This window comes from Salvelinus namaycush, chromosome 3 (genome assembly GCF_016432855.1).
Source record: "Salvelinus namaycush isolate Seneca chromosome 3, SaNama_1.0, whole genome shotgun sequence".
NCBI lineage: Eukaryota > Metazoa > Chordata > Actinopteri > Salmoniformes > Salmonidae > Salvelinus > Salvelinus namaycush.
In genome coordinates, this window is record NC_052309.1 from 3,076,425 (window position 1) to 3,101,685 (window position 25,261).

General features: G+C 44.5%; 1 protein-coding gene across 1 annotated transcript; it reads right to left on the bottom strand.

Moving 5' to 3' along the window:
• Positions 1–6,533: 6,533 nt before the first annotated feature.
• sdad1 (SDA1 domain containing 1) lies at positions 6,534–24,228 on the bottom strand. Its single transcript, XM_038989544.1, has 19 exons — positions 24,041–24,228; positions 21,807–21,911; positions 21,404–21,502; positions 21,186–21,296; positions 20,892–21,064; positions 20,667–20,799; positions 20,461–20,562; positions 20,297–20,366; positions 20,081–20,184; positions 19,931–19,988; positions 18,518–18,653; positions 18,220–18,317; positions 17,896–17,972; positions 14,560–14,689; positions 14,268–14,368; positions 13,763–13,947; positions 7,133–7,217; positions 6,881–7,045; positions 6,534–6,776 (listed from the first exon to the last, which is right to left on the bottom strand). Exons 1-19 carry the CDS (start codon positions 24,140–24,142, stop codon positions 6,729–6,731), a joined length of 2,082 nt encoding a protein of 693 aa, XP_038845472.1. The 5' UTR covers positions 24,143–24,228; the 3' UTR covers positions 6,534–6,728.
• Positions 24,229–25,261: the final 1,033 nt, after the last annotated feature.

Here is a 25,261-nt window from a genome sequence, read left to right on the forward strand (position 1 = left end):
CATATAGCGTCTGTAGGCATGTCCATTTATAGCTCTGATACACTGTAATGGGAAAAATACAGCCATTGTAAATTATAAACTTACTTAGAATGAGAAAGTGCACTAAAAGAAAGAAACAGAATTGTGTGTTTTGAGTTCTGACAGCGAAGTGCAAGGTCGGCCATACGTCAACATCCAAATCATATAGCCAAGAAGTCAGCAACTGCAGCCTCATAACGGTATGTGATGTTTTGGTGTCTTTTGCAAATGGAACCGTTGGTCATCTGTATCACGCAGTGAATACAAAATAGTTTAGTAGTAATATTATGTATTAATTGGTTCATTAAATAGTTCATCTTAGGTCCCAACAGGAAGTCCACTGGTCACAGACGTCAATTCAACGTCTATGTTTTGATTTACATTTGGTTGAGTTGTAAACTAACGTGAATTAAATGTGAAAAATATTATTTTTAAATGTCACCTTCATTGTATTTAGTTTAAAAGTTGGGTGAAAAAAAGACAAAATTCCCTGTTTTCAAATCGAATCCGTTTTCTATGTTGATTCAACGTCATCACGTAGATTTCTTTGTTTGTTATTAGTTGAAATGACGTGGAAACAACCTTGATTCAACCAGTTTTTGCCCCGTGGGAGGAAGATTACATACACCCAGAAGAGCTGCCCCCTGCCTGCACCCCATGGCCATGCTACACATTCTCAACCTGGCAGGAGAGGTAAAGGAGAAGCTGATTTGTTGTTGTTTTCAGGTCCTTTTGACATGGGGCCTTGTCATAGTTTTCACTGCCTTAGGGATAATGAGAAGGGTTGGCCATATCAGAGTCATTCAAATACAACGATAGGATGAATATTTTCTGACGTCTTGTCATGGCTGCTGTTACTACGTCACCATTATCGAATAACTCATCATCTTCGTGAGAAAGACGACGGGGTGTTTGGTGATATTCTGATTTCTGCCATGGCCGCCTGACCATGACAGCGGTGATGAACCCGGGCGCTGTAGCCTATCAGGGGGAAGATGGTGAAGGGTCTGGAAAAGTCAAAGGTCAGAGTTTGGTGCCCCGTGCCACTGAATATAATAAAGGCTTAGACATAGAGGCGGGGTCATAGTGACTTGCACTAGACATATAGCAATAGACCACAATGATTTGTCATTCTCAACAACTAGAAATATGCCTCATTGTGTTTTGTTTGTAAGCTCAAATGGACAGTGAGCAGTGATGCCCAACGGGCCTTCGAAAAAAACAAAATACTTTCTCTGACTTATCATAGAATATGTGGTCAACCTGCAGGTGGTTTCTGAAACGGATGAAATCTTAAAGTCTAAGTTAGGGAGTGGTTCCTCCCAAGGTCGAGAGAGAAGGCCCTGTTGTAGACTCCAGCTGCTAACAAGCTACTTTTATCTGTGGTTTCATGTCAACAACACTGATATCAGCAGCAGACCACACCTGGCTTGCTTCTGAATCTAAGCAGGGTTGGTCCTGGTCAGTCCCAGGATGGGAGACCAGATGCTGCTGGAAGTGGTGTTGGGAGGGCCAGTAGAAGGCACCCTTTCCTCTGGTCTAAAGAAAATATCCCATTAGCCCCAGGACAGTGATTTGGGACATTGCCTGGTGTAGGGTGTAGTCTTTTGGATGGGATGTTAAATGGGTGTCCTGACTCTGTGGTCACTAAAGATCCCATGGCACTTATTGTAAGAGTAGGGGTGTTAACCCTGGTGTTCTGGATAAATTCCCAATCTGGTCTTCATACTGTACCATCATGGCCATCTAATCATCCCCAGCTTACAATTGGCTCATTCATCTCCTCTCCCCTGTAACTATTCCCCAGGTTGTTTCTGTAAATGAGAATGTGTTCTCAGTCAACTTACCTGGTAAAATAAGGGTAAAAAACAAATGTAATGGTTAAGTTTGTCACCGGAAAGATTAGCCAAATATGGTCTACCGGTTTATTGAAACTCAAGCTGTTGTGATATGTTGAATTTGATTATTACAAGACACATTATGATGCAAAACCAGGTATTAACAGAGATGAACAAGGAAGTAAGGCTTTGAGAAAATGTACTTGAGAGATGTACGAGAGTTTTCTCCCGGGCTCCTGTCATGTCTCTGCTCGTCTTCGTCAATAAAACATCTCATACTCTGGAAGCCATCCTGATCTCCCCTCAGTATTGATTACCCTGATACCTTCAATGGCTCCTATGATGTCCATGATAGAGCTGTCTATGTGCCAGGAACCTCGGTAGAGAACAGCACTGTGCCAGGAACCTTGGTAGAGAACAGCACTGTGCCAGGAACCTCAGTAGAGAACAGCACTGTGCCAGGAACCTCAGTAGAGAACAGCAATGGCAACCCCTATTACCGACAAGAAAAGCCCTCCCACCACAGTAGCCACCCACCTAGAGAGAGAGATTTTTAAATGGGGTTTTTAAACCAATTACCCTTTATGGTTGTGGGGTCTGCTCACCAACCAATAATTCACAAAATGGGACAAACACCAAATTGAGACTGCATGCAGAATTGTGCGAAAATATCCTCTGTGTACAACATGAAACACCAAATAATGCACGCAGAGCAGAATTAGGCAGATACCCGCCCGCTAATGATCAAAATCCAGAAAAAGCGTGTTCAATTCTACAACCACCTAAAAGGAAGCGATTCCCAAACCTTCCTTAACAAAGCCATCAACCACAGAGATATGAACCTGGAGAAGAGTCCCTTAAGCAAGCTGGTCCTGGGGCTCTGTTCACAAACACAAACAGACCCCATAGAGCCCCAGGACAGCAACACAATTAGACCCAACCAAATCATGAGAAAACAAAAAGATAATTATTTGACACATTGGAAAGAAATAACAAAAAAAAAAACAGAGCAAACTAGAATGCTATTTGGCCCTAAACAGAGAGTACACAGTGGCAGAATACCTGACCACTGTGACTGACCCAAACTTAAGGAAAGCTTTGACTATGTACAGACTCAGTGAGCATAGCCTTGCTATTGAGAAAGGCCGCTGTAGGCAGACCTGGCTCTCAAGAGAAGACAGACTATGTGCACGCTACCCACAAAATGAGGTGGAAACTGAGGATTTTTCCAGAATGTAGCCCTTTGGAAAAGCTACATAGACTACATCCTGCTGGTATGGAATGGTACTAGTTCATTTTTTATATTAATTTATCTGACCCCAATCTCAAATTCACAGCAGAGAGAAGGTATCACCGCCTGGTACGGCAACTGCACCGCCCTGAACCGCAAGGCTCTCCAGAGGGTGGTGCAGTCTGCACAACGCATCACCGAGGGGGGGGGGGGGGGGGGGGGGGAACTACCTGCCCTCCAGGACACCTACACCACCCGATGTCACAGGAAGGCCAAAAAGATAATCAAGGACAACAACCACCCGAGCCACTGCCTGTTCACCCCGCTATCATCCAGAAGGCGAGGTCAGTACAGGTGCATCAAAGCTGGGAATTAGAGACTGAAAAACAGCTTCTATCTCAAGGCCATCAGACTTCTAAACAGCAATCACTAACTCAGAGAGGCTGCTGCCTACATAGAGACTCAAATCATTGGCCACTTTAATAAATTGATCACTAGTCACTTTAAACAATGCCACTTTAATAATGTTTACATATCTAACATTACTCATCTAATATGTATATACTGTATCTTATACCATCTATTGCATCTTGCCTATGCTGCTCGGGCCATTGCTCGTAAATATATTTATATGTACATATTCTTATTCCATCCATTTAGATTTGTGTGTATAAGGTAGTAGTTGTGGAATTGTTAGGTTAGATTACTTGTTAGATATTACAGCACTGTCGGAACTAGAAGCACAAGCATTTCGCTACTCTCATTAACATCCGCTAACCATGTGTATGTGACCAATAAAATTTGATTTGGGAGAAAATAGACTTCTTGGATCTTACAATCCACAAAAATAAAGAAAACGAAGTTCGAGTCAACTATCTTCCGCAAGTCGCAGAGTAGGAATACACGTTCAGGCGCAGACAGTAACCACCTCGTACACCTTCAAGCAGAACATACCGATGGGTAAATTCCTAAAACTGACGGAACTGTAGAACAGACATAGATTTAGTACACCAGGTTCCTGCAACGCGGGTATGATAAGAGTCAGATTGTCATTTAACATGCTACATTTCAATGCTCGTTTAGATTGACCAATATAAGCTGCCCCGCAGATGCATTTGAGCATGTATATGACATTTGTGGTGCTACAATTATTGAAGATTTGAATGTTGTATTATTTAACTGTTCTCGGGTGGTAAACAACGTTAGTATTGGTCGTATTGTCGCAATGTACACAGTGGCCAGACTTTGTAATTTCCATTGGGCGGGCCTGGGAGCCAAGTGACACGCTTCTCGGGTAGCTGGAATCTAACCTATTCTAATAAGCTCTTTATACTATACTAACATGCTGACCAGACCGGACACGTCGCAAAATAAATTTTGAAATCCATGTTATTCAATTATTGCACCCACACTTCTCACGCGTGCCAACGAGCGTCTGCGATGCCAAGGGCTAAAATAGAACTCCTTTCTATTTCTGACGCAGATCGCGCTGCAAGTCCTGCCTCTCCCATCTCCTCATTGGTTTATAGAAGCAGGTACCCACGTGCCATCTCCTCATTGGTTATACCCACGTGGGTGATTGAAAGACGAACTGTTTTGCCAGTAGTCGTGGTAATACTATGAAAGTTTAGATGCCAATCACCATATAAGTTCAAAGATGAAAAAGCCTGGAAGGAGGAGAGATGACTAGAAACGATTCGGTTGACCGTTTTATGTGTGGATTAATTGTTGGAGTAGAGGACCTTGTGCATTTCAGGTAAAATAACTCAATGTTTATATCCCAGGACAAATTAGCTAGCGACAGCAAGCTAGCTAAATAAGACAAATTAGCTAGCAAGTGCAAGCTAACTAGCTAAATTGCCATACATGTTTAATGCTTTTCAACCTGTCCCCAAATTAATGTCATTGGTTCAGTTTGTTTTGATATTTTAACCTGTGTGTCGGGATCGCATTTGGTGTAGGGGGACATAATGCATTTATGCACGATAGCGCACGCACGCAGCCGGTTTGGGGTCCATGTAAAGTATGTCTCATAGTGTACTACATTTTGACCAGAGACCTATGGGCCCTAGTCAAAAGTAGTGCACTATGTAGGGAATAGTGTGCCATTTGGGACGCAGCCTAAGTAAACCCAACCACAGGAGGTCCATGTCCCCATCTATCCAGTATTTTATGACGTTGGTAATGACTCCTCCAAGACAGCGGTGATGATTATAGCCACCGCCTGTACAGAGAAGCCCAGAACCAGCAGGTAGGCCGTGAGGGGGCATGAAGCCAAACTGGTACAGCAGCCCTACCAGGATAGCCCATGGCCTCGACGGTGCAGCCCAGAGGCAAGACTACCTGTCCATAGAACATTCTTCAAAGAGCCTTGATCTTCCAGGTGCTTTTTGGCAAACTTGAGACAACTTTTTTGACAAGATGGGATCCAATTATGTCTGGCGAAAACCAAACACTGCATTCCACAGTAAAAACTTCATACCAACGGTCAAGCATGGTGGTGGTGGTAGTGTGATGGTTTGGGGTCCAGCATGGTGGTGGTAGTGTGATGGTTTGGGGTCAGCATGGTGGTGGTAGTGTGATGGTTTGGGGTCAGCATGGTGGTGGTAGTGTGATGGTTTGGGGTCAGCATGGTGGTGGTAGTGTGATGGTTTGGGGTCAGCATGGTGGTGGTAGTGTGATGGTTTGGGGTCAGCATGGTGGTGGTAGTGTGATGGTTTGGGGATGCTTTGCTGCCTCAGGACCTGTACGACTAGCCTTAATAGAAAGAACCATGAATTCTACTCTATCAGAGAGTTCTACAGGAGAATGTCAGGCCATCCGTCTGTGAGCTGAAGCGCAGCTGGGCCACGCAGCAAGACAATGATCCAAAACACAAATCCATCTCCTGGGATATTGCTGTAATATTGTTCTGTCCTGAAGTTGGCAAGAAACTAATCTGCCCAACTGGGGGGACTTCTACGAGTCTCTGCCCAACTGGGGGGACTTCTACGAGTCTCTGCCCAACTGGGGGGACTTCTACGAGTCTCTGCCCAACTGGGGGGACTTCTACGAGTCTCTGCCCAACTGGGTGACTTCTATGAGTCTAAAAGAAAAGTGCATCATAGACGAACAGGAATGTTTGATTGAATTCTAAATACCAGTTAAGTGTGAATGAATTCCAGCTGAGAGAAGCATTACAACAACTCAAAACTGTCTTTACTTGTAGGGGTTGAAGGTGGCATCGTAATGAAGTGGACTGATCTGTCCATATATATATATATATATATGTGTGTGTGTTTGTCCTGGAAATCTTGACATTTAAATCCTGTCTGCATTTATTTATTGTCTATCATGTCAATCTAGAGGAGTTACATTTCATTTGTTGGCAGGAACATAATCTTCACATCAAAAGGTGTATGGAAATATGAAGCAAACTGAACAAAAATGCAAATAGGAGAAGGAGTATTGACGGTAAATCTTTTAATAGAAGGCAGTGTGACTACAGCCTACTACCGTAGGAAAAAAAAAAAAAAAAAAAAAAAAGCAAGATTTAACAGACCACGTTAAAATGAACGATTCCCCATCTTCATTTAACAGCACAAGTTCACGGAAGCCATAATTTCCTTAGGAACCAGAGTCCACGGCATACAGTGACATTGCTATTTGTATTGCTTCTTTCTCTTAATGAGTGCATCTCTTAGAGCAATCTGTATAGAGAGAGAGAAATAAATGCAACATCGAGATAAATAATACTGACAAAAATACACATTTTCCAATTATGCTGTACACAAAAAAAAATAACTTAATGTACCTGTTTATCTCTGAAGGATCTCTTGTTCTTGGTCCGTACGTTTCGACTGTGTCTCATCATCCTGAAGTCTTTGTTCCTCTTCTTGTCCTTGTTGCTGGTGGAAGCGAACGGGTTTAGCTTCTCCTTCCTCTTCTTCACAAACTCCTTCCTGTCTGAGCGGCCAGCCTACCGTCAAAACAAAACCACATGATCTCCTGAAATCCTAAGAATACGATCATTAGAATTCAGCACATTCTTGATTGAGATTGTCACCTGTGCAGTGGCAAGTCTTGATTCCTTGTCTTCCTTGGGTTTCTTGTGCAGCTTTTCAATGTCTCTCAAGGTAAGGATTTCCCCTCTGAAAACGGTTTGACATGTTATTAGTTAAGATGCACACACACACACACACACAAAATGGCAGTTAAACTATTTCCAACAGTTTGCATGAGTGTTTATCACACTTATGCTGCGCTTAGATGGTACGAGGTAGACAGCGAACCGGATGTCATTGTTTTCAATGAGAGCACAACGGTAAATGCCATTGCGGCTGGCAGTGAATGCCGTCAGCCTCCACTAAGGCTGTCCGACTAAATAAAAAATCTTGGTCGACCGAGAATCGTCTGTTCTTGTCTTTCGACGAAATTCTAAAACGTGTATTTTTCCATATAATTGACACATCCTGTGTTTTAATCAAATCAACTATATGCACTGAGCTTGTCTGATGCTTTAAGCACACTGTTTGATGAAATAATTAAGACACACAGAAGACTAAAGGGAGTCCGACCGTAATTGATTTGTGCCAGGCTGGGCTCAGACTTGCTGTGTAAAAAAAAAACTAAAAAAAGACAGCGAGTGACTGTAACTAGCACCCGTTGTCCGTCTCTCCTCCCTGCTGCAACGACCACCACAGAACATCAGTGTTTATCGTGCTGTCCGTGTTGCTGAAGCTGACTGAAAAGTTGTTAGCGAAATCCCTCATTTGTTTAGAAAAAAAACCACTCCCTAAAACCTTGCTCTCTTTACCTCTACTACTGCCCCATCTAATCCAATCGCGTGACTATATGCAAATACAAGAGGCTGCGTTTTACCCAATCACATTGATCCAAATATCCTTTGTGGAAACTTGGTACAAGCAGGCAGAAAGAATCAGAAAGATTTGACAGCGGTTCAACTGTAAATATCACAGATAGGAGCTTCGTTACCAGTATCTTTGTTAACATAGCTTGTTCAACAAAAAAGTTGACACTGAAAATCGTATATTCAAAGACGAGTGGGCGGAACAGTATTTCTTCAACTAGCACAAAACCAATGTGCCTGATATGCAGTGAGTCAGTAGCTCTGGTGAAAGTGCCAAATGTTAAGCGCCATTAAGACACCAGGCATAGTAAATTGGATCAGATGTATCCCCTGAACATGGAGGTCAGAACAAACAAGGTTAACCAACTCAAATCCCAACACGAGAGATGCACCAAAGTCCTTGTCAATTCCCCCCGACAGACCAACAACGTGCAATGGAGTGTTCTCACTGAGGATACCTTGGGTTTTGGGAAAACAACATTTTTTCAGACGCTGAGATGGTACAAGAATGCGTGTGTGAAGTTGCTTGACACCACTGCTTGAAGGTAAACAAAAATATCAAACAGATCCCACTGTCAGACTCCACAGCATTGAGGAGAACTGAAATTAGCCAAAGATTTAACTTCACAACTTAAAGAGGCCATTCAGAATGCATTTCATTAGCTGTGGATGAATCGTACAGATCACACTGATAATGCCCAGCTTCTGATGTTTGCCAGATTTTTATAACGAAACAAAGAAGGAATTCTGTGAGGAGCTGTTGGGCTTAAAACATCTAGAAGCACACACACAGGGAGAGGATATCCATGATGCCATCAAAGAGATGCTGACAAAAAGGGGGAGAGATCTGAAGTCAGGGGTCTCCATCACCACAGATGGAGCTCCAGCCATGACAGGAAGGAGGGGACTGGTTGCACATTTGAAAGAGGACCACCCTAACCCGACATCCATCAATCGGTCCTGTGTGCCAGTCTGGGAAAAGAGTATTCTGAGGTCAACGATGATGAAACGGATAGACTTTTTGAGAGGCCAATGCCAGTTGATGACCTACTACTGCACAACAATGTCAGATGACTCAGCAAAGGCTGAGTTTGGGAATGCTTTTAGGCCATTCAGTAGGAAATCAAAACTTCCTTATCAGAGCAAAAAAAGAGTGACAAGGCAACTCAGTTTAAGTTTTCAGAAGATGAAAAGATGCAAATAGTTGCATTTTTTGACCGACATTACATCACACCGTAATCAACTGAATGTTAAGCTACAGGTAAGGGACAACCGTGTGTCATATGATAACAGCAGTCCGGGCTTTCCAGAAGAAATCTGGGCTTTTCAAGAATGATCTACAGGGAGAACTTGTCCTCTTCCCCAATATTTTGGGGACAAACTCAGAGGCAAGCATGTTCCCAACCATACTGATTTCATCCAGAATCTGATAGATCAACTTCAAGGCTCACTTTGATGACTTCACTGTTGGCAGAGAACTGCTGGTGCTCATCCAGAACCCCTTCATGGTCACAAATGTGACAAAGTTGTCAGAAGAACCAAAACAGATCTTCAGATGGGGTAGATGTTCCATCACTGCAAATGGAGTTGATTCAAATGTGTGTGAAGGAGCAGGCTGGTGATTGTGACCCGGTCACTTTCTGGGGAAAAGATGCTGCCTGTAGCTGATGTCTCTGTTCTCAAGAGACTGTCACTAGACATCCTGACCCTGTTTCGCTCCACATACAGCTGTGAATCAGCCTTCTCCACAATTAACTTTATTAACCGTTTCACACGTGAGTTCCAAATATCTCTAACGGTCTCCCCAGCGTGAGTTCCAAATATCTAAAACGGTCTCCCCAGCGTGAGTTCCAAATATCTAAAACGGTCTCCCCAGCGTGACGGTCGCCCCAGAGTGAGTTCCAAATATCTGACAGCTGTGGTATATCAGACCGTATACCACGGGTATGACAAAACATTTATTTCCCCTGCTCTAATTACGTTGGTAACCAGTTTAGAATAGCAATAAGGCACCTCAGGGGTTTTTGGTATATTGCCAATATACCACGGCTAAGGACTGTATCCAGGCACTCTGCATTGCGTCATGCCTAAGAACAACCCTTAGCTGTGTTATATTGGCCATATATTGGTCAAATATTGCATGACCCAAAGTGACGTTCTTTGCATTCAGATCCTTCTTTTCGTTCTCCAGAAAACATGCACTTTATTTTATTTAAATATATATTTTTTGTATTCCTTGGGTCCGTGTACAAATGATTCAGTGTACTTTTTGCACAGACAATTATGCAACCACTTTTCGTTCTTCAGCAATGTTGATGCAATGTTGATGCAATGTTGATGCAATGTTTACATTCTAAATAAGTTGTAATTAATAAAAAAAGGTAGTTTCATTTAATGAACATTTTATATAACAACATGTTTCCTAAGTCGTAGACGACTGTGTTTGTTACTACGCTGTACCACAGCGCCGATAAAGGACGATAACCATCCGGACCTTTGTCACCTAGGAAATTTGTGTCACTGGACCTTCTCAAAATAGTAGTGGCATACCCCTGCAATAGGTCCTGACCCTTAACAGAAATGTATTCATGTGGTTATGATATGCGAACAAACTCTGAACACAGAAAAAGGTGACAGCAAAATAGATGCAGATGACGTGACAAACTCAAAACGGGGGAATGTTTACTGGTTGCTCAGGAGATAAAGGGGAAGTCAAATGTGTGGAATAAATGTAACAGGTCCTGTTCGATTACAATATTACTTTTCTGAACGTTTGGAATAATGTAAACACTAAATAAATTAAGCGTACCAGAGACTGTCGTAAGTAAAACATTTTGGAAAGCACGCATTCGTGAATGCTATTGTTTACGCTAATTATTTGAAGGTCACTTGTTTTATTTTAAGACTAAAACGCTTGATTGCATTTCAACTCATTAATGACTTCTATGCTGTGTAACGACATGAACGAATGAATGATTGATTCACAAGCCTTGAAATATAGGCCTCAGTAAGTTACGGTATTAAGACTAAACAGGATGTGCTCTAAGGCCCACACCTCGATAGTGGTTATAACAAGACTGATATACTAAGCCTACTAACGATAATGACTTTACTTATTATAATAATAATGATGATAATAATAACAAGGAGATCAAGAAGGTTATTATTATAAATATAATTTCTGACAATTTGAACAGTGTAAACAACACTAAATAAATAAGTTATTCCAGAGAGGCTGTTCCAACAAAAACAAAAAAAAGTTAAAACATTTTTTTTTACAGCATAGCAAAGACTACAGACAGACAAATTTGTGGAATTGTTTATCTGACATGTTGTGTGAGGCTTGGTGCTCACAGAATCAGTAGGCTATTAAACAAACACTCACCGGCAACACAAGCAGGATCAGTCTTATTTCTGTAGATACAGTGCATTGGGAAAGTATTCAGACCCCTTCACTTTTAACACATTTTGTTACAACGTTGTTCTAAAAATGGATAAAATAAATGTCTCAATCTACACACAATACCCCATAATAACGAAGCAAAAACTGGTTTTTAGAAATGGTTGTAAATGTTATGTAAACAAATACCTTATTTACATAACTATTCAGACCTTTTGCTATGAGACTCTAAATTGCGCTCAGGTGCATCTTGTTTCCATGTATCATCCTTGAGATGTTTCTACAACTTGATTGGAGTCCCCCCCGTGGTAAATTCAATTGATTGGACATGATTTGGAAAGACACACACCATAAGGTCTCACAGATTACAGTGCATGTCAGAGTAAAAACCAAACCATGAGGTCAAAGGAATTGTCCATAGAGCTCTGAGACATGACTGTGCGTCAAGGTGCAGATCCGGGGAAAGGTACCAAGAAATGTCTGCAGTATTTAAGAACACAGTGGCCTCCATCATTCTTAAATGGAAGAAGTTTGGAACCACCAAGACTCTTCCTGGAGCTGGCTGCCCGGTCAAACTGAGCAATCGGGGGAAGGGCCTTGGTCAGGGAGGTGACCAAGAACCCGATGGTCACTCCGTCAGAGCTCCAGACTTCCTCTGTGGAGATGGGAGAACCTTACAGAAGGACAACCATCTCTGCAGCACTCCACCAATCAGGCATTTATGGTAGCCACTCCTCAGTAAAAGGCACATGACAGCCCGCTTAGAGTTTGGCAAAAGGCAGCTAAAGGACTCTGACCATGAGAAACAAGATTCTCTGGTCTGATAAAACCAAGATTTAACTCGTTACGTCTGGAGGAAACCAGGCACCGCTCATCACCTGACCACCATCCATACAGTGAAGCATAGTGGTGGCAGCATCCTGCTGTGGGGATGTTTTTCATCGGCAGGGAGAGTAGTCAGGGTTGACGGAAAGATGAACAGAGCAGAGATCCTTGATGAAAAACTGCTCCAGAGTGCTCAGGACCTCAGGAGCTTTACCTTCCAACAGGACAACAACCCTAAGCACACAGCCAAGACAACGCAGGAATGGCTTCGGGACAAGTTTCTGAACGTCCTCAAGTTGCCCAGCCAGAGCCCGGACTTGAACCCGATCGAACATCTCTGGAGAGACCTGAAAATAGCTGTGCAGGGACGCTCCCCATCCAACCTGACAGAGCTTGAGAGGCTCTGCAGAGAAGAATGGGAGAAACTCGCCAAATACAGGTGTGCCAAGCTTGTAGCGTCATACCCAAGGCTGTAATCGCTGCCAAAAGGGACTAAATACTTATGTAAATATGATATGTAATTTATTTTTAATACATTTGCAAACATTTCTAAAAACCTGTTTTTGCTTTGTTATTATGGGGTATTGTGTGTAGACTGATGAGACATTTATTTGATCAATGTTAGAATAAGGCTGTTTACGTAACAAAATGTGGAAAAAGTGAAGTGGTCTGAATACTTTCAGAATGCGCTGTATATGTGGATGATTTATAAAGCCAGGCACACCTAACAGTTCAGCTATTGATTATAGACCTAATTACGTTGGGATTTCCCCTCTCCTCTCCTCGACAATTAAGGCAAAGGCTGTTTTCTCGTCTCCTATCTCCGCTGCTGCCTCCGCCACATTGTTCTCAACACCAATATGCTGGGTAACTTTGCTATCATGCACATAGCAACATGGGTCTAAGAAAAAGCCTCCAAATCCACAGCCTACTGATGTCTCAGAACCGTGGACAGCAACCGCTATCCAACGCGAGAGAAAGCTCATTTGCTATAAAATAATATTATTTTTTATTAGTGTTGCACCCCATTGATCTTATGTAATATAACCATGTACAATTTCAGTAGCAAATGTCTTAGAGTGATGGACAGTGCCATCCCCACGGCCTGGATCAGTCCACTCAGACAGGAGCCGATCAGACAGGTGTCTTGTACACCACGTTTTTGCTACTGCTCGACTCAAGAAATCTTGGGTCGACCAACTATCGACCAAACAATCGCCCCGGTCGACTAAATGGGGTTAGCCCTAGCCGCCACGGTATACGGGACTTGCCGCCAGAGTTACAATATTACAACTGTAGCGTTGTTTTCTACCGGATGTTCATTTGCACGGTTTGTTTACGGATATCACCGTAGCAACACACACCGTCGCGCTGCCGTGCTTTTGTCGTCACCCTCTTCCTTGCTTTCTTGTCCCGTTATACCAACTGGTATGACGGTTTTTGCGTCCTTGGTCTAAACGCAGCATCAAAGCATTTTAAATAAGATATTCCCATCAGGTAAAACATGGATCCACAATCATCATTGTAACAAAAAGTCGGCCCTGTTTTGAATTATATTAATCATAGGAGCGGTGGTAAAATAACAAGAAAACAAGCCTGACCTTTCACCATCATCATCTTCCACCATCTTCCTCTTCTGTCCCTTGCCCGGGGCAGCGTTGACCTCTTTAGCCAGCTGAGCCAGACGAATCTTCTTGAAGTCGTCCTGAGTGAGGAGTCGACTGGAGCTGACCGCTGCTGCCTTGGCCTTCCTCTCCTCTGGATCCATACTCTTCAGCTTCTCAGCCTGGGCGAGACACATACAATGGCCAATGAGAAGACATTATTCACCAATAAGAACATGTTTTTCACCAATAAAAACACCTTATTCACCAATCAGAACACTAATCACCAGGGTAGTGTTCATTCCGCACCAAATGGCAGAAAACGGACAGAAACAGGGAGGGACAACCTTAACCTGTCCAATAAGAAGTGCTCATTTTAGATTCCTGATACAAATTGTTTTGCTACGGTGTGTTCAATTGAACGCGAGCCAGCCCAGCTTTTCAAAATCAGGTCACCAACCCAGAACACCTAACGGACAATGGGGTTGATGCAGAACCATACCATTTCTGCGGTGTCTTCATCAGAGGAGTGGTGAACATTGATCCATTCTCCGTCCTCATCATCATCACCACCGCTGATACTGCTGGCACTCTCCCAGCCATCTAGATGATGAAGAGGAAACGCAGAGGAAGAAATGATCAAATAATCTATTTTTCAACCTATTTTTTCCACACAGAACATCATCTATTGCATCTTGGAAATACAGTCCTTGCAAAGAAAAAATTAGAGTCCTTGCAGCAAAAACCAAACAGGTAGAAGTTTCCAGTTGTATAATACACGATCCAATCCTTACCACCGTCCCCCTCTTCTCCCTCCTCTTTCTCCTCCACCTCCAGAACCTCTGCTCCAGGGATGTAGGTCTTGGCCCCCATCTCGCCATAGTCCTGGATCTTAGCGTCGGTAGACAACTCTGTGGGTCGACCCTAGTAAACAACGCAATGGTTAAGTTATCAGTTAGCACAGCCTCCATGACATTTCACAGCACCTCAGCCCTGAGAGGACTTCCACACAGAGGAGGAGCCTAGCATACCTCAGCCCTGAAAGGACTTCCACATAGAGGAGGAGGAGCCTAGCATACCTCAGCCCTGAGAGGACTTCCACATAGAGGAGGAGCCTAGTATACCTCAGCCCTGAAAGGACTTCCACATAGAGGAGGAGGAGCCTAGCATACCTCAGCCCTGAGAGGACTTCCACATAGAGGAGGAGCCTAGCATACCTCAGCCCTGAGAGGACATCCACACAGAGGAGGAGCATAGCATACCTCAGCCCTGAGAGGACTTCCACATAGAGGAGGAGGAGCCTAGCATACCTCAGCCCTGAGAGGACTTTCACACAGAGGAGCCTAGCATACCTCAGCCCTGAGAGGACTTCCACATAGAGGAGGAGGAGCCTAGCATACCTCAGCCCTGAGAGGACTTCCACAGAGGAGGAGCCTAGCATACCTCAGCCCTGAGAGGACTTCCACACAGAGGAGGAGCCTAGCATACCTCAGCCCTGAAAGGACTTCCACATAGAGGAGGAGCCTAGCATACCTCAGCCCTGAGAGGACTTTCACACAGAGGAGGAGCCTAGCATACCTCAGCCCTGAGAGGACTTCCACATAGAGGAGGAGGAGCCTAGCATACCTCAGCCCTGAGAGGACTTCCACATAGAGGAGGAGGAGCCTAGCATACCTCAGCCCTGAGAGGACTTCCACAGAGGAGGAGCCTAGCATACCTCAGCCCTGAGAGGACTTCCACACAGAGGAGCCTAGCATACCTCAGCCCTGAGAGGACTTCCACACAGAGGAGGAGCCTAGCATACCTCAGCCCTGAAAGGACTTCCACATAGAGGAGGAGGAGCCTAGCATACCTCAGCCCTGAGAGGACTTCCACATAGAGGAGGAGCCTAGCATACCTCAGCCCTGAAAGGACTTCCACATAGAGGAGGAGGAGCCTAGCATACCTCAGCCCTGAGAGGACTTCCACATAGAGGAGGAGGAGCCTAGCATACCTCAGCCCTGAGAGGACATCCACACAGAGGAGGAGCCTAGCATACCTCAGCCCTGAGAGGACTTCCACATAGAGGAGGAGGAGCCTAGCATACCTCAGCCCTGAGAGGACTTCCACATAGAGGAGCCTAGCATACCTCAGCCCTGAAAGGACTTCCACATAGATGAGGAGGAGCCTAGCATACCTCAGCCCTGAGAGGACATCCACACAGAGGAGGAGCCTAGCTTACCTCAGCCCTGAGAGGACTTCCACATAGAGGAGGAGCCTAGCTTACCTCAGCCCTGAGAGGACTTCCACAGAGGAGGAGGAGCCTAGCTTACCTCAGCCCTGAGAGGACTTCCACACAGAGGAGGAGCCTAGCATACCTCAGCCCTGAGAGGACTTCCACATAGAGGAGGAGCCTAGCTTACCTCAGCCCTGAGAGGACTTCCACACAGAGGAGGAGCCTAGCATACCTCAGCCCTGAGAGGACTTCCACATAGAGGAGGAGGAGCCTAGCATACCTCAGCCCTGAGAGGACTTCCACATAGAGGAGCCTAGCATACCTCAGCCCTGAAAGGACTTCCACATAGAGGAGGAGGAGCCTAGCATACCTCAGCCCTGAGAGGACATCCACACAGAGGAGGAGCCTAGCATACCTCAGCCCTGAGAGGACTTCCACAGAGGAGGAGCCTAGCATACCTCAGCCCTGAGAGGACTTCCACAGAGGAGGAGCCTAGCATACCTCAGCCCTGAGAGGACTTCCACATAGAGGAGGAGGAGCCTAGCATACCTCAGCCCTGAGAGGACTTCCACACAGAGGAGGAGCCTAGCATACCTCAGCCCTGAGAGGACTTCCACACAGAGGAGGAGCCTAGCATACCTCAGCCCTGAGAGGACTTCCACACAGAGGAGGAGCCTAGCATACCTCAGCCCTGAGAGGACTTCCACATAGAGGAGGAGCCTAGCATACCTCAGCCCTGAGAGGACTTCCACATAGAGGAGGAGGAGCCTAGCATACCTCAGCCCTGAGAGGACTTCCACAGAGGAGGAGCCTAGCATACCTCAGCCCTGAGAGGACTTCCACACAGAGGAGGAGCCTAGCATACCTCAGCCCTGAGAGGACTTCCACATAGAGGAGGAGCCTAGCTTACCTCAGCCCTGAGAGGACTTCCACAGAGGAGGAGGAGCCTAGCATACCTCAGCCCTGAGAGGACTTCCACATAGAGGAGGAGCCTAGCTTACCTCAGCCCTGAGAGGACTTCCACATAGAGGAGGAGGAGCCTAGCATACCTCAGCCCTGAGAGGACTTCCACATAGAGGAGGAGGAGCCTAGCATACCTCAGCCCTGAGAGGACTTCCACAGAGGAGGAGGAGCCTAGCATACCTCAGCCCTGAGAGGACTTCCACAGAGGAGGAGGAGCCTAGCATACCTCAGCCCTGAGAGGACTTCCACAGAGGAGGAGGAGCCTAGCATACCTCAGCCCTGAGAGGACTTCCACAGAGGAGGAGGAGCCTAGCATACCTCAGCCCTGAGAGGACTTCCACATAGAGGAGGAGGAGCCTAGCATAACCTCAGCCCTGAGAGGACTTCCACATAGAGGAGGAGGAGCCTAGCATAACCTCAGCCCTGAGAGGACTTCCACATAGAGGAGGAGGAGCCTAGCATACCTCAGCCCTGAGAGGACTTCCACATAGGAGGAGCCTAGCATACCTCAGCCCTGAGAGGACTTCCACATAGGAGGAGCCTAGCATACCTCAGCCCTGAGAGGACTTCCACATAGAGGAGGAGCCTAGCATACCTCAGCCCTGAGAGGACTTCCACATAGAGGAGGAGCCTAGCATACCTCAGCCTTGAGAGGACTTCCACATAGAGGAGGAGCCTAGCATACCTCAGCCTTGAGGGGACTTCCACATAGAGGAGGAGCCTAGCATACCTCAGCCCTGAGGGGACTTCCACATAGAGGAGGAGGAGCCTAGCACACCTCAGCCCTGAGGGGACTTCCACATAGAGGAGGAGGAGCCTAGCATACCTCAGCCCTGAGGGGACTTCCACACAGAGGAACCACCTAGTATACGGGCCTTAGAACGAGGGAGGGAAAAACATGACGATGTTGAGATAATTTTAAATGTATATTACATTGGTCTCAGCAACATACCCTGTCTCTCTTATGCAGCATCTTTGGATCCAGGCTTCTGAAGAGCTGAATGAGTCCTCTGGCAGACATCATCACATCTAAAAATGACATTGAAATAACCCTCATTGAAACCCTTTGAATTGTTTTAATTGTAGCCACATGGTTAAAGAGAAAAAGATTCAAAACAGACATGTTAGCCTACAACTGTAAGGACAGACTACTTCCTGTAAGGACAGACTACTTCCTGTAAGGACAGACTACTTCCTGTAAGGACAGACTACTTCCTGTAAGGACAGACTACTTCCTGTAAGGACAGACTACTTCCTGTAAGGACAGACTACTTACTCTTGTCTTTGTGCATCTTGTACTGAGCCAGGTCCTGGAGCAGCTCTTCTGTGATGGCCAGGGGACAACGAGCTGCCACCTCCTTGATGGCATTGATGCTGTACAAAGCAAGTCCCACACTCTGTTACTCTATATATCCATGTTATTAACCAATAACTGATGCTGTACAAATCTCAACTGTATATAACAGTGTTATATACAGTATCCATGGTAACAATCACATGCAGAAGGTGAATGACTTTACAATGGCCATCCAACCAGGTTACAGAGGAATCATAGGTGTGAGTGACTCCCTTACCCAACACACATCACCTCTCCCGAGTTTCTGTCTGTCACAAAGTTATTGGCTATGGTCATGATGACAGGCTGGATGATCTCAGGTGGAACTAGTTGATGGGAGGACTGGGCAGCACACAGGAGTATCTTGGTGACCTCTGGAGAAGAAAGAAGAACATAAATATTATTTTCAACTCAAGTTCTATTAAAAACGCAACATGACTAGTTGCACGCTTGTTTTTAATGACAAGCTGAGCCCTTTCTTAGAACATACCTCTTTGATGGGGCTGGGGGAAAAACGCTGTACAGTCTTCACTGACATTTTCAACCTCTCCCTGACCGAGTCTGTATGAGCTACATGTTTCAAGCAGACCACCATAGTCCCTGTGCCCAAGAAAGCGAAGGTAACCTGCCTAAATGACTACTGCCCAGTAGCACTCACGTCGGTAGCCATGAAGTGTTTTGAAAGGCTGGTCATGGCTCACAACACCATCATCCCGGAAACACTAGGCCCACTCCAATTAGCATACCGCCCCAACAGATCCAAGGATGACGCAATCTCAATCGCACTCCACACTGCCCTTTCCCACCTGGACAAAAGGAACACCTATGTGAGAATGCTGTTCATTGACTACAGCTCAGAGTTCAACACCATAGTGCCCTCAAAGCTCATCACTAAGCTAAGGACCCTGGGACTAAACACCCCCCTCTGCAACTGGATCCTGGACTTCCTGAAGGGCCGCCCCCAGGTGGTGAAGGTAGGTAACAACACAGCCGCCATGCTGATCCTCAACACAGGGGCCCCTCAGGGGTGCGTGCGTAGTCCCCTCCTGTACTCCCTGTTCACCTACAACTGCGTGGCCAAGCACGACTCCAACACCATCATTAAGTTTGCTGACGACCCAACGGTGGTAGGCCTGATCACCAACAGCGATGAGACAGCCTATAGGGAGGAGGTCAGAGGCCTGGCAGTGTGTTGCCAGGACAACAACCTCCCCCTCAACGTAAACAAAGAAGATGATCGTGGACTACTGGGAAAGGAGGGCTGAACAGTTTCAAGTTCCTTGGTGGCCACCCAAACTATTTGCATTGCCCCCCCCCCCCCCATTGTTTTACACTGCTGATATTCGCTGTTTATTATCCATGCAGTCACTTTACAAATTGCCTCGACTAACCTGTACCCCCCCACATTGACTCAGCACCAGTACCCCCTGTATATAGCCTCATTATTGTTATTTTATTGTGTTACTTTATATATATTTTTATTTTATTTAGTAAATATTTTCTAAACTCTATTTTCTTAAAACTGCATTGTTGGTTAAGGGCTTGTAAGTAATCATTTCACGGTAAGGCCTACAGCGGTTGTATTCGGCGCATGTGACATCATTTGATTTGTAGGTTTTAATTACAAGAGGAGCCCTCGCTTAGAGCTTACCTCTTTGATGGGGCTGAATGAACCGCTGTACGAACGGATAGTAGTTGAAGAGAAAGAGCTGTGGGAAGAATAGAAATAACAACGTGAATGTCTATTTTTTACATTGTAGAATAATTGCACTGTTCATATAATTTCAAAACATTTTCTTACCTCATGAATACCAACCAGTCGGGATATTAGCTCCATCATCATGATCTTCACCTCAAAACGCTCATTAGAGTCTTCCAACTGCTTTAGTAGCTTCTCTGAAAATTCTGTGCAAAAAAATGTAATATTTCTTAGGAAAACCAGAATAGAGCGACATAAAATAAGTTCCAGATGTAGTTTAGTTTATAAGCGTGTGCTTTTGAGGGTGACCATACATACCTTGAGGATCATGAATCAAGTGGATGGCAGAGAAATTGAAAACCTCTACCTTCTTCTTCTTCTTATGTTTCTGTGAATCATCAAGTTAAAGATTCATTAACTAACAACCAACCAGCTAAAGTCTATTTTCAGTAAAATAAAAAAACACAGGACTCTCAGCGTACCTTAAGGACCTTCATGGCCTTCTCCATCTTCTTCTTGTTCTTGGATGTCTTCTTCCCTGTAGAGTACCTCACCATCAGGTCTCTAGCCGACGGACCCTCCTCCTGGAGATAAGAGATTGGCTTAGACCTGACGGAGCAAGGAAGTCTCTCCTCCAATCAAATCAAAATGTTCACCCCCCCTCCCCTGTGGTGTGGTGAACACATGCCTCAGATTCTGAATCACTCTCCCTCTTCTCATCTTCATCTTTGCCCAGGAAGAACTTCATGCCTGCCACGAGGATCTTTGTGACTTTGGAGAAACATGCTGTCGTGATCACGTTAACAGTTTTGGCGTCATTCCTGTAAACGGAAAACAAGGAAATAAAAAAATATGTATATCAGGTGACGTGTTTTTAAAGATACTTAGCACAGAGCCAAGGCATGTTACTTACCAGATGTTCCTCTTGTACAACTCAATCATGACATCTAGCGAGATCTTGGCTGCTAGAGGATTGCTGTCTCTCAGCATGGTGTACATGAAGTTCTGTAATGTTGTGTTGACTTTGTTGTTCTTGTGTTTGGAGTTGATGTTTTTTATGTCATGCACAATGTGCGAGTACAGCGTCTGGGAAGAGACGAACAGGAGACTAAGCGAGAGGCAGACCGTGACTGACACTGGAGACAGACCATACAAATGGAATAACAATACCGGTGTGCAGAGAGACAGAGAGACACTCCCGGCTCACCTTCCTGAGGAGCTTGTCGTGACAGCGCAGCAACTCAAAGAACAGCTCCAGAAGACCGGTGGGGTTAATCAGATCTTTGTTCCTCAGCAGAATCAGGGCTTTGCAGAATGTCTAAGCGATTGAGAAACAAGCAACAACAAAAAAAACAACATTAAATCCACCTATTTTTAACAGCTGACAAGGGTGAGAAAATATCTGCTGCTGATTTATTCTCTTACCATCCGTAGATCAGGCTCGAGGACTGTATGATGATTCATAAGGAGATCAGTCAACTCCTGAGGGAAAGAGGCAAGTTGCTGCAGATAGCAGTGTCCAACCTGGAACAGGACAATAGTGGATTTAGCTAGATAGCTTCCCATCAGGATTAACATCAGCAGTGTACTTGTGTCTACAGTTGGCGATCTATAAATAATGGACAGTTTATGGTTTCCAATAAGATCCACAAATACAGCAGGCCTACAGACATTTCCTGATTTGAGATAGCTTCGACCCCCCAACTAGGGTACTCACGTGACATTTATATTCACATTTTATTTATTATTTATTTATATCCTAAATATTATTAATATAATTAATTTGGCATACTATTTATAAGACTAGATTTGAGAGTGATGATCGTACCTGAGCAAGGAACATGACCAGATCTGCCAGCTCCTTGTTGGGTTTGTCAGGCTGGAGTTTGAAGATCTGGACATTGGACTGGTAGTGTCGATATTGTTGCAGGAACTGTAGATTAGAAAATTAAGACGATCTTCGTGAAAAAATACGTAATCAAGTCAGCAGGAATTGATATAGCTAGCCTCTCCCGATTCAGAGTTTGGACTGGATAAGCGTCCACTCTCGTCTCTAATTTATAGGGTCCAAAATTCTGAACAGTCCTTTTATAAATCAGAAGAATGTTGAGTAAACTTAATCTGAATTTACTCCACCTGTTGTCCGCTGATTTTGTCCTTATAACCAGCGAGATATTACAGTCTGATGTATTACTACTAAGCAATGACATAGTTAGCTAAATAGTCACTGACTGTATAAAATATGTAGCCAGGCCTACAAAGCTCTTCGTCACGTATACAGTTAAATAGTAAATTCAGGTATTTTAACAGTAATTTTCAGTCTTCGCTCATTCCATAGCGATAGCTTGTGAGATATTGCCCGACTCGTTGCTGTACCTGTTTTGTCAGCACGTGTCCCACGTTGGATGGTAACCGTAATTGGTAGATAGTTCTGATGGAAACATTGTCGTTTGCGTCGCCGAGCAGTTCCCAAGACAGTATTAAATCCAATTGTTTGATGCCAACACCACCCCTCCAAATCAAAACCAAACATGGATGTCAATGTTTGCGCTCACACGCTCCATTCTACTTCCTGTCTGCAGCAGCATGTTTGCTGAATGTATTGTGAGGCTAATTAGCTAGACAAACAGGTGTGAAACACAGACAGGTGTGTGATTAGAATCTATGTTTGTTTTGATTTGGAGGGGGTGGTAGCATTAAATAATTGGATTTAATACTTTCTTGGGCACTGCTTGGCGATGCAAACGACAAAAAAAATCAGCAGAGGGATGTTCGGGGAGCCTACATGAGCCTACATGTTACAACCACCACAGAAGGAGGGGCAGGGGCGACAACGGTAGCCTTACACCAGTAGACAGTGTCCTTCGCCCCCGCCTGTCGGGCACTGTGCGTGTTCGGCAGGCGGCAGCGAGGGACTGTGTGCTAGCTTAGCCAGCTAGTTCTAAGGACTCTGGTACGGGAGAGACACAGTGTGCTAGCTAACTATTTAATTAATTACATTTTAATTGAATTAACCTTTAACTATTTAACTAGGCAAGTCAGTTAAGAACAAATTATTATTTGTAACCCGGACGACGCTGGGCCAATTGTGCGCCGCCTTATGGGACTCCCATTCACGGCTGGATGTGATGCAGCCTGGATTCGAACCAGGTACTGCAGTGACATGCATTGTCTTAGACCACTGCGCCACTTGGGAGCCCAAGTGGAGCCCAACTATCAACCTAGCTAGTACACGGTGTTGCCCTGGCCTGGTGTGCTAGCGGGGGCGACCGGTAGACAGTGTCCTCTGCCCGCCTGTAGGGAACTGTTCGGTTAAAAACGGAGGGCATGTTACAGTGTCTTTTGAGGAGGCGTTCCTGGAATGTCCATATGTAGGAACACCCCGAATTGCGGACTGCAATTGCACACTATTGCCGCATTCAGCCACGGGTGTGCAACTTAAGTTTTCCGAAAATGTGATGGAAAATTGTGTTTTATTATGATAGTACACATTTCCCCTCCCCCCCGGCGGCTCGCCATTACAGCCTGAATGGAGGATGCGTTATGTACGAGCCGGTCCATGGGGGACAAGAGTGTATTATCCGGAATGCACATCAATCAAAGACATGCAGATCTAGAGGCCACATCAAAACCGTCTACGGAAAACATACGGTCCAACGCGGGACACGTGCTGCTAAAAGATGTACAACAACGGGTCGGGCGATATCCCACAAGCTGTGTCGCTATTGACTGCCATTAGACACAGTTTATTAATACATTAGATAATGAATAAATGGTGTCTAAAATTGACCTAAGATATAACTAGTTAGCTAGTTTAGATAGCTGGCTAGCTAGCGTTAGCTATCTAGTAATGCAATCAAATATAGTAATCTAGCTAATTAACGTGAGCAATATAGTTATATGATTCATGACATCATTAATTGATCCCACAACATAGCTTGCTTTCTAATGTTAGTTAAATGTAAAGCTGATAACTAGCAAGTTAGCCAACTAGTTTGTTTACTAGTCAAACTAACGTTAGCTAGTCGGCATGCGTTACCTAGCTACGTTTTATATACTCACTTCTTCCGTGTACGACTGTGGATCTCTCTTGATCAGGTTCTGCAATTGCGGCAGATTGTTTGGCAATTTGTTGTTGTGTCGACCCGACATTATTTTATTCATTTTCGGTGTTAAAAGGAATATCTTTATTATAAATATGTTATCAAAATACCAACGTGGCTCACTGATGGATCGCCATTTTATTTCAGACTCACGACCGAAAGTACCGAGGAACAAACGAGGTGGCAGTGAAACGCGTTGCCAAAACCCAGTGAATTCGGAGGAAATCAAATATTCCCTACACTAGACACTAGTGTTGCGCAAAGAAGAATATTGAAATCAAGGTCCTTACATAACCCACTTAAAAAATGTTACATTATGATATAGAACCATATGCAATACAGTACTGTTTTGAACATCTAGATAGGAAATCATCATAAGCCACGGCCAAATCAAATTGACAACCGATTGCAGATGGCATACATCACATTCTAGCCTATTGAAACAGACAGAGCAGACCCCCCCCTCCCCAAATCCCCCTGCTGCACACCTGAACCTTATTTAGATTTGGATTGTGGTCAGTGGTGTACACGTGAGGTCATATGAATAGGTTGATCTAATCTAATTTTATTTGTCATATGCGCCGAATACAACCGTGAAATGCTTACTATAAGAATATTTAGAAGATAAATACACAACTGAGAGGATGAGAGGACTGAAAACTTGAGTACTAATGGTCAATAGGGAATTGTAAATAGGTGTTAGGTTTTAGTTCAACATCTGTTTAGAATCTGTGGAATGTCACTCCTGAACTCAGAGCGACGTGTGCTATGCTCTGTACATTGAGTCGGGAGCAGGATACTTGTTATTTGGCCATTGGCCAGTTGTACTGCAAGGACTTGTGATTGGTCAACCCCAGGCTAGGGTGGGGGGTTAAATGGCATCCTGTTCCTTTGTTCAGTGGAGAAAAGCTGAGGACAGGGGAGACTGAACATCTACCTCCCAGCATAACATCTTGATTTGTCCATCTCAGATAAACCTATTTTTCTCCCCCTGATTTGCTTTGGATTTTGTTTTATTGAATAATAACATAAATTGCTAACATTACTTACAAGCCCTTAACCAACAATGCAGTTCAAGAAATAGTTAAGAAAATCTTTACTAAATAAACTAAAGTAGAAAATAACAATAACGAGGCTATATACTGGGGGTACCGGTACCGAGTCAATGTGCAGGGTTACA

Coding starts and splice junctions, on each gene's coding strand:
- sdad1 (XM_038989544.1), bottom strand. CDS start 24,142: ATGAATAAAATAATGTCGGGTCGACACAACAACAAATTGCCAAACAAT. Junction 21,912..24,040: donor CACAGTCGTACACGGAAGAA/GTGAGTATATAA, acceptor TCTAATCTACAG/TTCCTGCAACAATATCGACA. Junction 20,185..20,296: donor CTTGATTCATGATCCTCAAG/GTATGTATGGTC, acceptor TTTTTTGCACAG/AATTTTCAGAGAAGCTACTA.